Genomic DNA, 13,677 nt, shown 5'->3' with positions numbered 1-13,677 from the left:
AATATATTTATGCCGTGTACTGGGTGGCCGAATATTAAGTACAAAGGTAGTGGTAGTAAGTATCATATCTAGTAATACAGTCAGGGAATTGTACCCCTCAGTTACAATATATATAATTTTAATAAAAAAAATTGCATTAAAAAAAAAGACTATCGGCAAATTTCGGCCAATCAAAGTAGACTATACAAATCCTTAGTCGGGGACAGGCCTAATATAATATACACTAATTAGAATGAAATAACAATGTGTTTTTTGTTTACCTGTCTAACGAAGGTCTTCTTCAGGCCCTCGTGAGAGTCTGCCCAGATCTTGGCGTACATGCGTATGGTAAAGACCTGTTCCTGGAGAGGTGACAGGACCCGGCCAATCACCTCTAAGAGCTTGGCGTGTGGCAGGCTCTCATAGGCCCCGCTCACATCAACCTGAAACACAGAGGGAGGGAGGTCAAGAGGGAGAGCCAATTACCAGTAATGAATAAAAACTACAACTATTATGATTTGTGGCTAAGATCAGCATAATAACAAAGAAACAATATTAAGTGTCATAGCAAAGTTCCATGTCTTTGAGGCATTACGAAGGGAAGTAGCTGACTGACTGAATGTGTGAGTATGTGAGTGAGTGAGTGAGTGAGTGAGTGAGTGAGTGATAGGGCTGAGCGGCTGAGCCCAAATGTTCGAACGTTCGGACCTTCGTTCGTTACGTTGGCATTCGAATTCTAAATCAACATTCAAATTTTTTATTTTTAATAATGTGTCTATTATGTGTCTATTCATTCTGTTTAAACCAATGGGGTTTTTCTTCACAGTTGCAGATAAATATTAGGCTACACTAATATTATAGCATTAAAGAAAGTTGATTTAATAAAAATAAAAAAGACTAATTTAATCAGATGAATTACTTTATTCAAATTGAGGATTTAGTTAACACATTATTAACGCACAATTATTTTAACGCCACAATTTTTTTTAATGCAAGATTAACGTTTAAAAAAAACTAGACTTCACTCAGGTGTATTATTGATACTCTCATTGATACTATTTTTGTTTCTGACTCAAAGTGTGTGTGTGAGAGAGAGACAGCGAAAGAGAGAGAGAGAGAGAGAGAGAGAGAGAGAGAGAGAAAGAGAGAGAGAGAGAGAGAGGGGTGAGAGAGATGAGGAAGGGGCAAGAGAGAAAGAGCTGGGAGAGTGTGTGTGTGTGTGTGTGTGTGTGTGTGTGTGTGTGTGTGTGTGTGTGTGTGTGTGTGTGTGTGTGTGTGTGTGTGTGTGTGTGAGAGAGAGAGAGAGAGAGAGAGAGAGGGGGGCGGGGGTGTGTAACAAATTCCTAATGTTTTCTTTCCTTATTATTTCATGCACACTTTATTCATTGTTTTAAATTATTATTTTCTTTTAAATTATTTTGTGCATCACTCTGTTCTGAATTTGATGCAAATTTGCAATGCATGAGGGTCAACCTTTTGTGTTAAATGGCTGCATTTGTTGACTCTCATGTTGATAAGAGTATTAAAACTTGAAAAAGATCCGTTTAAGGGAGATTTAGAACAGATAAAAAATATGCGATAAATTTGCGATTAATCACGATTAACTATGGTATGGACAATCATGCGATGAATCAGATTAAATATTTTAATAGATTGACAGCCTTACTTGGAATATATCTTTGTGCAAACACAGAGACAGACTAGGCTTTATTGCACTATGCTGGAAGAGTATGGATGCTCCGACACAGAGGATAAAGGAACTTAGACAGTGTCGGTCTGGAGAGACTAACTTGCATCGCGGAAATATTTAGTTTAACTCTGGTAATCATAATGCGTCTGTCATGAAAAATGGAAATGTGAGCGCTGCTTAAAAAGGGAAACTATAAAATTCTGTTTTATTCTTATAAGCATAATCAATTCGAATGTATTTGCTGCAGGTTGAACGTGTGTGTGTGTGTGTGTGTGTTGTTGTGGATTTTTATATTTCAGACCCCGGACTGTAATATTGTATTTTTTTGTTTGTTTACGATGATAATAAAAACATTGGGGGGGGGGGGACCCAGACCCAGACCTTGACGAAGTAGAGTGGCTTTGGCATGTGTTTCTGGGAGGGGGCCAGGGAGCACAGCACCTTGTGGATGTCCGTTATCCCCCACACCGTGGACCCCAGGAGGGAGGGGGTGGAGCGCACACACACGCGCAACACGTCCAGCAGGTCCCGCACGTGCGCCTGGAACAACTGGACAGGAGAAAGACAATTAGTCAAGTGGTGGTAGGGGTGGGGGATGGATGGATGGATCTGGGGCTGGGCAGTATAATAATAATAATAATTCATTACATTTTTATTAAGGCTGAGATGATATGCCATTCGGAAGAATCGATAAATCGGGACAAAATTTGTTTTATAATATATATAATTTTTTAATTTATTTAAACAACAAATTTATGTTTATTTTGAAGCAATACTTTGTCGTTGCCGCCATCTTTAGTGTTACAGATTTCGCCATTCAAAACTACCACAGTGATCATTTTATGGTCTCTGGATGTGATGGAGGGGGTGCACTGCATATTGAATGCACAGTGCAGACAGAGTTGCAATTCAACTGAATTTACATAAAATGGGGATGTTTTAACTAAAACATGACACAAGACCTAGTATTTTAGTATAAAGTATTTAAAATTATAAATTTTTTAAAATAAAAGTAATTAACCTTTTCTTTTCTTTTTTACATATGCAAATATATCGATATGTGACGCCACTTATCGGTATCACGCAGTTATCGATAAATGGTCTCAAGCCTTACATTTTATATAGCGCATTTCTAGACACTCAAAGCGCTCCCCACAATGTAGGGTAGAAATTGCCTCCTTCGCCACCACTGTGTACTGTAGCACCCAAACTTGGGCTATGCAGGCTCAATGGCTACCATACACTGGCATCAGGCACACATCACACTACACAATGGCTGAACGGCTCAGGAGACAGGGATTGATACTAGCCAATTAAGTATGCTTGCAGTATGCAAAAATATCATGATATTCAGAATGATGAGCCGGTTGTTGTTGTTGTTCTTCATATCGGACTGCAAGGTAATGGAAGTGTGATACACTATGAAACTGAAACTATACACTTCAAACAACATTATAAAATATTTCCGAAATAATTTCCTGAGAAATCTGACTTAATATTTGCTTTTTTGACAACTGTGTATTCACAACATAAAAAAAAATAAAGTACAGGATACGATTAACTCATTGACTGCCAAAAACTAGTATATTCGTTTTTGGCACCGATGCGTTGAACGCCAAAAATGAGTATATTCTTTTTATGTTTTGTTTTTGTATTATGATACTAAACAGTCCCCCTGACCTTCTGTATAGATTTTGTAAAATTGTGAATCCCGATAGGTGGCAGTCTCGCCTACCTTTTGAGTACATTTTTGAGCAAGGGGACATCGCTTGATCAAGCAGCGGCTTCTTGTCCCGCCAGGAACGGAAAACTATTATTTGCATACTCATGTTCAGTCTATTCGCCCAGTATATTCGCGCTGACCCATTGTACACAAGACAAGAGCTACTGGACATTGGTTCACATGGCGGATTACTGAATATTTCCATATTTTTCGATGGACCAGATGGGCACACCGGGTCCGTTTACATCATCTCCCCGGACAAAGAGGGATTGCGTAAAGAGGGTATGCGGTGAGGGATTGGAAACAGAAGCGGGGCCGCAGAGCTGGCGAGCGACTGAGGCTAGCTCTGGCTCCTCATAGCGCCGCTCTTCCCAGCTTCCTTCTTGCAAATTCGCTGGCGCACAACATGGACGAGGTACGTTTATGGATTACAAATACATGGGGGGGGTCTTGTCCAACTCCAAATATCACCGCCGGGCCAAGCCAGGCGCATGATTCACAAAAGACGCAATATCTCGCTTCCTAGAAAATGTGCATGTATTTTGGGAAAATGGTCACTATTTAGGCTGGGGTTGCGCAGGAATGGATGTTTGTAGAAACAAACGGTTTGTTCCCTGTTGGGAGTATAAATATAAGCATTTCAAATGAGCCATAGTATGTCTCCATAGCTATAATATAGAATATACAATGGGTCTACAAACATTGTTAAAGCGGTCTGAAACGCTGGCGCCAGATATTAACACTTTGCCGCCCGACCACGAGTTTATACGGGTTTCGAATCCATGCGTTGTGGACAGAATCACGTATATAGCCGTGGCAAGTTGTTATTGCTTTTATTCCATATTATAATAACCGGGTCAAGGTCACGGAGCGGCACTGCATATATTCCCTAGTCTGTGAATTCGAGAAGATGCAATACCGGCCAGATCCTCTTAGGGGCGCCATCGCGCTACTGCAATGTGCCCTGTGGGCGAACGGATGACTTTTTTTTTCCCCCTTTCAATGGAGATTTTTAGTACCCGGATTCTGAATCAGCATCATGTACCGTGGATTACGTTTCGAATCGCAGATTTCACCATGGAATAAGGGGATTTATCATCAGCCAATGGACATATCGATCTACCAGATGCCGATCGATAACAGGGAAATGCTCGGGGGTATCCCACCAGCTCATGGTAAGATCTTTTTCACATAAATTACAGCCGGATCAGAGCTTGCTATGATACGCAACCAGCCGAGCAGCGTATGTGGCTAGTTACACGAACACTTTTATTGGTAATCAATAATAATAAACTACGTCCCCCGCCCCCCCCCCCCCCCCCCCCCCCATTGATGCTTACATGCTTTGGGACAGTCCCGATGATATGCAGTTTGAGTTATTTCTTTAGCATCTATAAAACGGAAATGCCGTTGGCTATAATATTTGCAGCTATTAGCCATTTATCTAGCCTCCCAGAAAATATATGAGACAAAATCCGCTATAATGCTTATATTCACGGCGCTATAAAATGACAAACCTATTGATGCATTTTTTTTTCTTTACGCCATTTTGAAGGGACGGTTTATGAACTCAATTGTCAATGAGAATGGACAGATAGCAATACTATAAAGTATAGATTTAGCTCTACAAAAAGACACAGGTCCGTTTACAAAAGCTGGTCCTCAACCACTATATTAGACGGGTCCCAGCGGTCGCCAATGTGTTAAAGATGGGAAAACAGTGTGACAGTCAATGAGTTAATATTGATATATTGACCAACCTTCGATGGATCAAAACAAAAAAACTCTCATACCCAAAAGCAAGAGCCTGCACAATATACCTCTCATGTGTCATTATGACAAGACCCGTGAATTTCCTTTCCACCTATGGAAGAAATTAATGTTGTTTTTTTTCTTCCCCATTTGCCAGTAATTTTGTCCTTGATGTTGCATGTGGGGTTAATTAATTTAAACTGTGTTTCACCAAAAGGATTTTATGTTTTGTTTACATTCCAAATGTTTTAAAGCCAAATTGCTAACCCTAAATGACCAGATGTTGCAGAGAATGCATGGTGAAGTTGGGTGACCTGGTCTGCAATGCTAAGCTAGTTTTGGCTATACATTTTTCCTTAAACTGCTGCTTAAAATAAAAAAAATCCCCTGCCTTATCAGAGAGAGAAATGTATATCAGAAGGCTTTGCTCACAGGACCACAGCATGAACCACAGACGAGAGCGATCTATTAATAGTCTATTCATATTCCTACAGCTGCAGGAGATTTGGGAGAATCGGGAGCAGCCAGAAAATACGTCACTTATAGACCACTGCACTTCCTCGTTACATTGAGCTCATGGCAGTGAGAGTGGGGGGAGAAAATTAATGAATGTGGATGAGAGCCTTGACATTAAGTGGTTGTAGATATGGCTGTTGGGTGCTGGAGACATGATCCAATAGACTTTTAATGCGCCCGAGTCTCCTGAATACGGAGAGACCAATCCCAAGTCGGCACTTTCTCGTCCAAGCTATAGTCACTTTTCCGCACCTAACTCCCAAAGGAGTCTCTCTGGATTGTCCAGAGATCTAAGTTTATCAATCTGCGCATGCAGAGTTCGGGAGTAGGTGCGGAAAAGTGACTATAGCTCGGCTGAGAAAGTGCCGATCGGTTTGGGATTGGTCTCTCCATGTTCACGAGACTCAGGCGTATACAAGTCTATTGGATCACGTCTCCAGCACCCCCACAGTCGTAGCTATTAATGTCAAGGCTCTCGTCCACATTCATACATTGAAATCAAGGAGGTCAGCTGAAAAGTTTACCCTAGTCTTGGCATCCGCTCCTACGACTTGCGTGATGGGCCTCATGCCATCAGCCTTGGGGATGAGGCGAAGGCGGAAGGTGACAGTGGCTTTGGGGAGAGACGCCACCTGGGCCGCACTCAGCTCCTCCATCTGGTCCTTGGAGAGGTGACTCCTAAAAACACGAGCTGGAAAGTTAGCAAAGGACTTCTTTGTTGATAGTGTTAGATATTAGCGAATGTCCAGCCATTGCCTCTAAAGTGCTTGTCTCTGCGTTGTGTGTTTTTTCATAAAACCTCTTCTGCCGTTGTGGAATTCCAACTTCCACACTACGTTTGGACACCCACTATTTTCCCGGAGCAAAATGAAGAAAAGCTTACACTGTATAACGGGGAAGATTCTAAACAGAATGAAATGTGAATATAGAAAGTCTTCAAAATGTCTAGGAAATTAGCAAAGCATAATGTCTCTTCTCCACTAAGTCCTCTCTCCACTATCTCATAGAACTGGCAAAGGCGTTAAGAGGTTAACATACCTAATTATCCTGTTATAATCACAACAAAAACAACCACAATCCTTCATTCCCTCCTTTGATTCTATCAAAACATATAGTCAAGTTAGACCGCGCTCACAAGTTCTAACACTGGGTGCTGTAATCCCATAAAGTTCAGTATATCAAAAAGCAGGGTAGCCGGACCAGCACTCTCAGGTTCAATGTTTTTAATGGCAGCCTGAATAGATAGCAGACATGTTTCGGACAATGTCCTTCTTCAGTGATATGGCTAGCAATGGAAATACATTCAAGATGGTAGTTAAATACACCTGGCAGGTAATTACATGACATGACACGGCAGGAAATTACATCACAACGCAGGTGTGCCGGTGCAATGTGACCAAAGGAATGACCTATCAGAGTAGAGTCCAATCATAAATCCATAAATTATACATATATATAGATATATCTATATCTAACACCAATCTATATTATAAACAATACAAAACAAAACAAAATGACCAGAAACTTGATATTATAACATGCCCATTAATTTCTAGGGCTAATTGAGCCCCTTTACATATTTAATTAAATTGTTTCAAATTATACATTGGGCATCCTTGAGAAACATACCTCTTGTTTAGCAACAAACAACAACTTTAATAAAACCAGAAATAACACTGTAGGTGTAAGGAGGTTAGAGGAAACAGGTTAAAGCGTTCTCTTCATTCATTCCTCTAGGTTCGATGCAATTGAACAGGTGGATATAATAACATTCACGTTGCAACAGCAACTGTGTCTGTCTCCACCTCGCGCGGGCCTGAGTACTAACTCTAGTCCCATATATTTGAGATAGTTGACGGTATGTTTACACTTGGAGAAATGTCGAGCTACCGACGACTTGACATCTGAATTTCTCACAGCACATTTGTGTTTCTCAAGGATGCCCAATGTATAATTTGAAACTATTTAATTAAATATGTAAAGGGGCTCAATTAGCCCTAGAAATTAATGGGCATGTTATATGTTATAATATCAAGTTTCTGGTAATTTTGTTTTGTTTTGTTTTGTATTGTTTATAATATAGATTGGTGTTAGATATAGATATATCTATATATATATGTATAATTTATGGATTTATGATTGGACTCTACTCTGATAAGTCATTCGTTTGGTCACATTGCACCGGCACACCTGCGTTGTGATGTCATTTCCTGCCGTGTCATGTCATGTAATTACCTGCCAGGTGTATTTAACTACCATCTTGAATGTATTTCCATTGCTAGCCATATCACTGAAGAAGGACATTGTCCGAAACATGTCTGCTATCTATTCAGGCTGCCATTAAAAACATTGAACCTGAGAGTGCTGGTCCATTCTATCAAAACATAGAATTAACAAGAAACATGTTTTTCGATTGATTTTACAAGATCATACTGGAACCTGTTGTTCACAATATGCACATCTGTGGCAGATATACATTTTGTGACGATATGGGTATTACTGGATCTGCACTAGATTGGCTCACATCATATTTGGCTGATCGCAGTTTTTCTGTTTCTGTGGGCCAGTACATGTCAGACACTGCCCCTCTGTCATGTGGCATCCCTCAGGGCTCTGTTCTTGGACCGATGACCAATGTTGTTTTCATTATATATGCTACCTCTTAACACATTGGTTGCCAACGATGAATGACGAATTATCGCTTGGTTGCCACTTGCCACCACTCTAATCAATGAGAGGACGAGCACATTTGTGAACGCTTAAACTATATCTTAAATTATGGCTATGGTTCTAATACACCCGTCGATTATCAATGACTTGCTTGCAGTCAACATGTACGAAACGTATTGTTTTTTCATCAGTACATTTCCGTTTTATACCGTTTTGAATAGGAGTATAGTTTTGGAAATTTCTAGAAAGAAAAAAAGATTCTGCAGTAATAGCCATTTACTGGAATACACACAACACGTTGTCATTTTGTGTACTTATGCACGCTATAAAAGCGGGCTGAAAAATCGAAGTGTTAAGAGGTTGACCTGCCTGGTTAAATAAATAAGTGAGAAATAGCTTATAGGAATGATAATTCAACAGTAATTTCACTTCTCATACAATGTCAAGTTAGACCGCGCTCTCAAGATTCGACACTGGGTGCTGAAATCCCATTAAGTATTATATAAAAAAGAAGCAGTGAAGCTAGACCAGCACTCTCACTCTCAGGTTCAAGAATTTAATGGCAGCCTGAAACAAACATGTTTCGGAATTACATATTCCTTCTTCAGTGTTATAGCTTGCCAAGCTTGGCAAGCTATAACACTGAAGAAGGAATATGTAATTCCGAAACATGTTTGTTTCAGGCTGCCATTAAATTCTTGAACCTGAGAGTGCTGGTCTAGCTTCACTGCTTCTTTTTTATATACTTCTCATACAATGACATTTAGTAATTTCAGAAAACCGATCTAACACATAAAAAGCATAATGAAGCTTCGTGCGCAGGAAGAATGAAGCTTCAATTCTTTTTCCGATAATTACTACTGAAGCTTCGAAGAAGGGTAATCGGGACAGCCCTAGAATGAAGGTAGGTGTTTGTGTGTAGTCTACCTGAAGGCCAGTTCCTGCAGCTTGGCCCAGACCTCCTGTCTGTAGAACCTGAGAGCATTCTTCTGTCCCATGGTCTCCGTGGCGTAGAAACAGGCTCTGACCAGGCCCAGCACGTAGCTCTCCAGCAGCCAAGCCAGGAACTGACTCAGCAACCGCGTCCGATAGGATAACTCACTGGGTGGGCAGCGACCTGGGAACGGGAGATGACTTTGGTTGATCGATTGATTTTTTTTTTTTTTTTACACGATTGTAGGTGGTTTTGAACATAAGATAATGTGACCCTATTCATCTGGGTTGCATAATGTGTAGCAATTTCAAGATGAAAAAAAAGAGAAAGAGAGACAGACAGATAGACAGATGACATAGTTGGTCATCTCACCAGTCTTGCTGATCTTCAGCCAATCACAGTCGTTCACCTTCATCTTCCACATCAGCTCGGCCAACGAAAGCCTCTCAAACTTGCCGCTGCGCAGGAAGCCCCGGACCCGAGCCAGGAAGTTGAGCCTGTTGCGGTCGGACCCCCACAGCTGCTCCGGGACCACAGAGGAGAGGCACTGCCTGATGAACAGGTAGACCCGGGGAGGTGCACTGTGCTTGGGCAGGAGAGACCTCATGTCCCCCTGTCCCTCCAGCAACACCGGACACACCCTCTGCAGTATCCTGCCATAGGGACATCTCCTGTGTAGACGTAGCAGCCGTCTGAACAGAGGAACCATGTTGAAAAAGCGCCGGGGAAGTTTCTTCGGCTTCCCCGTGGCTCCGTTGAGATACGGCGTTCCCTCGAAGAACACCATGCTCACCAGGTCGCGTCCCTGCAGCCTCCTGGGTGCCTCCGCATCACCCTTCCACTTCTTGTTGAGAAGGAAACCACGCATGCCCCTCCCACCGTACAACATCCCCGGGGCACGGATGAAGCGCTGGGAGGAGGCGGGCGGAAGAGGGACCGCCCCTGCCCTACAGCTGGAACCCACCTCCGGGGGAAGGGTGGTGGCGGGCACTTCGACCGGCTGTTTGAAATCCGGGGCACTTTCCTCCGACGGCTTTGGGGATGCCGAGCTTTCCGCCGCCCTAGTCTGCTCCCCTTGCGCTTCACCGCAGACCCATTGGGTTCCCCCCGTGGGATCATCCAATCTCATCCGCCTCCTCTTCCCAGAGCGGAGCAACCCCTGCTCTCCTTCCATCAGATCAGCTTCTCTTCCCCTTTTGCCCTTTCTACCACAGTCATTCCCGTTTCTCTCCTCCCCCCCACCGATAGCGGGTCTCCGGGCGTCTCCTCTCCCGTTCCGAGTCGCTGCACTCGCTCGCCGGTGTCCGCGGCGAACGCCCGCGTTGCGCCCGGATTGCCTCAGGAGGTGGAAGCCGGAGGCGTCGGTCGTCATGGAGAACCCGTCATAGGCGGGGACCCCGCACACCTGGAACGCACACGAGGGGGGGACGGCCACGAACACGCTACAACTCTCCAGCAGGTACCTGTGAAAGAAATTAACCGGATCAATGAATGTAGATAGTCAAATATAGACTTGGTTAAACACAGGTTTATTATCAGAGTTATAGTTGGATGACTCAACGAGGACAATGGTCTGGTGGTGTCCCCAGGAGAGCTTGAGAGTCCAGTAAGATGTCAGTCTTTATAGTGAGAGAAAGGCATTCTGGGTAGGTCCAGGTACAGAATTGTTGGGGGGAGGGGCGGCATCAAGTGAGATGAAAGGTGAATGGGGGAGGGTTGGAACATGACTGGGGATTGTTTGAGGGGGGAGGGGATTATTATTCCACATACCGCATGGCATCGGTGCCGAGGCGGCAGGAGATCCTCTTCCACAGGTCGCTGCCGTGGATGTAGGCGGCACCCTGCGTGACCTCGCCCTGGAACTTGAACGGGTCCGCGTTGCGCTCCTCGCGGGCGAGGAAACCGTAGCCGTGCGTCAGGACATTCCGCTTCTTCTTACGCTTGAGGTTGTTCAGGACAAACGCCAGCAGCTCAGGCAGCGTGCAGATCTGTGGAAGTCCAAAAAGGTCACTCGCATCATCCCCACACATTTAAGACTGTTGAGAATTAGGGCACTGTCGTTTTGGTTTGTAATGCCAGAGTTAATAACTTGGAAGCACAAATTCACCCCTGAATCAGAATTCACATTCATAGTATTCAATTGCAGACATCTTGGTGGTTGTAATCAAATATTAAATGACAACCGTGGCCAATGAACAGTAGCACTGCATCATATTGTATGGTAAAAAAAAATCATGATAATAATACCGTATAATAGTATATTTAACAGGAGCACTCATTCAAGGGTACTACGACTATGCTTGCACCTCATGGTACCAAAGCACCTCAAAGGCACTAAAAACAAGATTACAAACATCACAGAACAAACTGGTCAGACTACTAGTACTGCTTGACCTTACTCCTAAAACCCACCTACCCCTGCCCATTTTGACAACCTAGGATGGCTTAGAGTAGACGAGAGTACAGCAACTTGCAATGGGCCTGGTCTACAAGATACACTACACCACTAAGTAAAGGTACCCATGTACATGTCGAAATACTTCCCAAAGGTCAGTGAATACCACGACCACAACACCAGAGGGAGTTCCACAAATCATGTTCAACCCCATGTTCAAACAAGGGACTATACACGTTTCGCAATTATGCCACATCAATGTGGAACGCCCTACCCACAGCCGTAAAATAATGTGAATCCCTACCCACCTTCTCAAAACCACTCTCAAAGAGCACCTACGGGGGGCTGCAATTTGAAAATGGCCCTTGTAAATGTTCAACCCCCCCCCCCCCCCCCCCCCCACCTCCAATGTACAGTTTCTTCCCCCATTTATGGCGCTGAAACGTTGGCGAGCAAACAATATACGTGGTTGGTCGTGAAAGTGTTAAACAGTACTGTATTTGTATATCTTGTTGTCATAAATGTCTGGATGTAACAGTACTGTTTATCTGTATGTCGTCGTGTATGTCATAAATGTTATGAATTGAAAATGGGGGACCCTGATGTAAACAAGACGAAAGTCTTTCTCTGGTCTGCAACCACTTAACAATTGTGTGTATTGAGCCGTAATTGTACCCATTCTGCAATCTGTTAATAAAGTGTTGGGGAAAATGTGTATATGAGGTGAACTAGTTTAATATGGGTCAACTAAGCAGTGCTGAAAGACGGTCTGGCTGACGTTCTTAAAACAACTTGGACAGATGGACATTTCAGTACGGCACGTTGTGTGCTTGTAATCTCGTACATCATATCGCTTTCATATCTTGTTCTTTTCTCTCTTTCATACATACACATATACACGCACACATCTCATCTCTATCTCTTTCATACACACACAAACCTCACTAATCTGAACTCTCTCTTTCACACACACACATATACTCTTTCACATTCACACACACACACACACTCATTTTCACATTCACACACACACATATACTCTTTCACACTCACACACACACACTCATTTTCTCTTTCACTAATCTTGACTCCAGACTCCAGCTTTGTCTCAGGACGATAAACCTTGAGACTTATCTTCTGTTTTTATTCTCTCTTCTATGTTAAATCTATGTGTCATCTTAATGTACGTCATGTCATATCTGATATAATATGTTACGTCATCATATCTGTCATGTCGGGGCAGGGCTGGGAAGGTATTATCTGGGGGAACGGGGGGTTGGGGAGTCAGAGTGTTTTCCTTCAACTGTGGTGACCGTCTACTGAGCCATAGCTTTTGCTGTTAAAACTTCTTTTCCTAAATAAATTACCTACTTGTTAAAATTGGAAATATCGTCTCCTGCTGTGTTAAACAACCATCAGCCACAACATTTGGTGACCCTTGACCTGTAGACCGCCCTGCCGGGCCCCTCACACGGCCAGCTCCGGACCTCTCCCGTAGAAATTCTGGCGGTGTCGACAAACAATAACACAGGTGAGCATTTTTGCTTTTTATTAGAATGTCCGTAAGAGATTCTGCGGGAGGAAAAAGTTGAGCTGGCTGTGTGACGAGGTCTGGAAGGACGGCTAAAACGAACACGAGTGGTGAGGTGTTGACACTAGGGCGAATCCTCTTTTAACAGGCTATAAGTGCGCCACTAATCAATTTTAATTGCATGTTTTCAACCTATCTGGTTAAACTTTTCTCTCTGGTCAAATTTTTCTCTGACCCTTTACAAACACTCTCGCACCATTTATCCCCCCCCCCCCCATCGCATTGTTGTCACTTGCATATGGCAGATCAGTCAGCATGGATTGTCTGTAAACTTTAAATACATGGCAGTTTGGTCTGTTAGAACTGTGATCTTATATCTATGCATTGTTGAGACGGGCTATTTAGAAGCAGTTTGCGATCGTTAGTACATATCTTAAACTACCGGTGTACATTGTTACAAATACAGTAGACTGAGCCAATTTGGGCT

The 13,677-nt window shown here is 43.0% G+C and overlaps 1 protein-coding gene across 1 annotated transcript in view; it reads right to left on the bottom strand.

Moving 5' to 3' along the window:
• tert (telomerase reverse transcriptase) overlaps window positions 1-13,677 on the bottom strand; it is a 155,036-nt gene that overhangs the window by 121,626 nt on the left and 19,733 nt on the right. Inside the window, exons 2-7 of the mRNA XM_084312955.1 lie at window positions 11,035-11,252; window positions 9,637-10,727; window positions 9,258-9,447; window positions 6,185-6,338; window positions 2,051-2,218; window positions 261-422 (exon numbers count right to left, since the gene is read on the bottom strand). Coding sequence (XP_084169081.1) covers window positions 261-422; window positions 2,051-2,218; window positions 6,185-6,338; window positions 9,258-9,447; window positions 9,637-10,727; window positions 11,035-11,252 — 1,983 coding nt within the window. The remainder of the gene's footprint in view (window positions 1-260; window positions 423-2,050; window positions 2,219-6,184; window positions 6,339-9,257; window positions 9,448-9,636; window positions 10,728-11,034; window positions 11,253-13,677) is intronic.

The sequence above is a fragment of the Notolepis coatsorum genome (genome assembly GCF_963971535.1).
Source record: "Notolepis coatsorum genome assembly, chromosome: 4".
NCBI classification, from domain to species: Eukaryota; Metazoa; Chordata; class Actinopteri; order Aulopiformes; family Paralepididae; genus Notolepis; species Notolepis coatsorum.
Note: the sequence above shows the minus strand (reverse complement) of the source record. Positions and strands in the feature narration are given on the sequence as shown.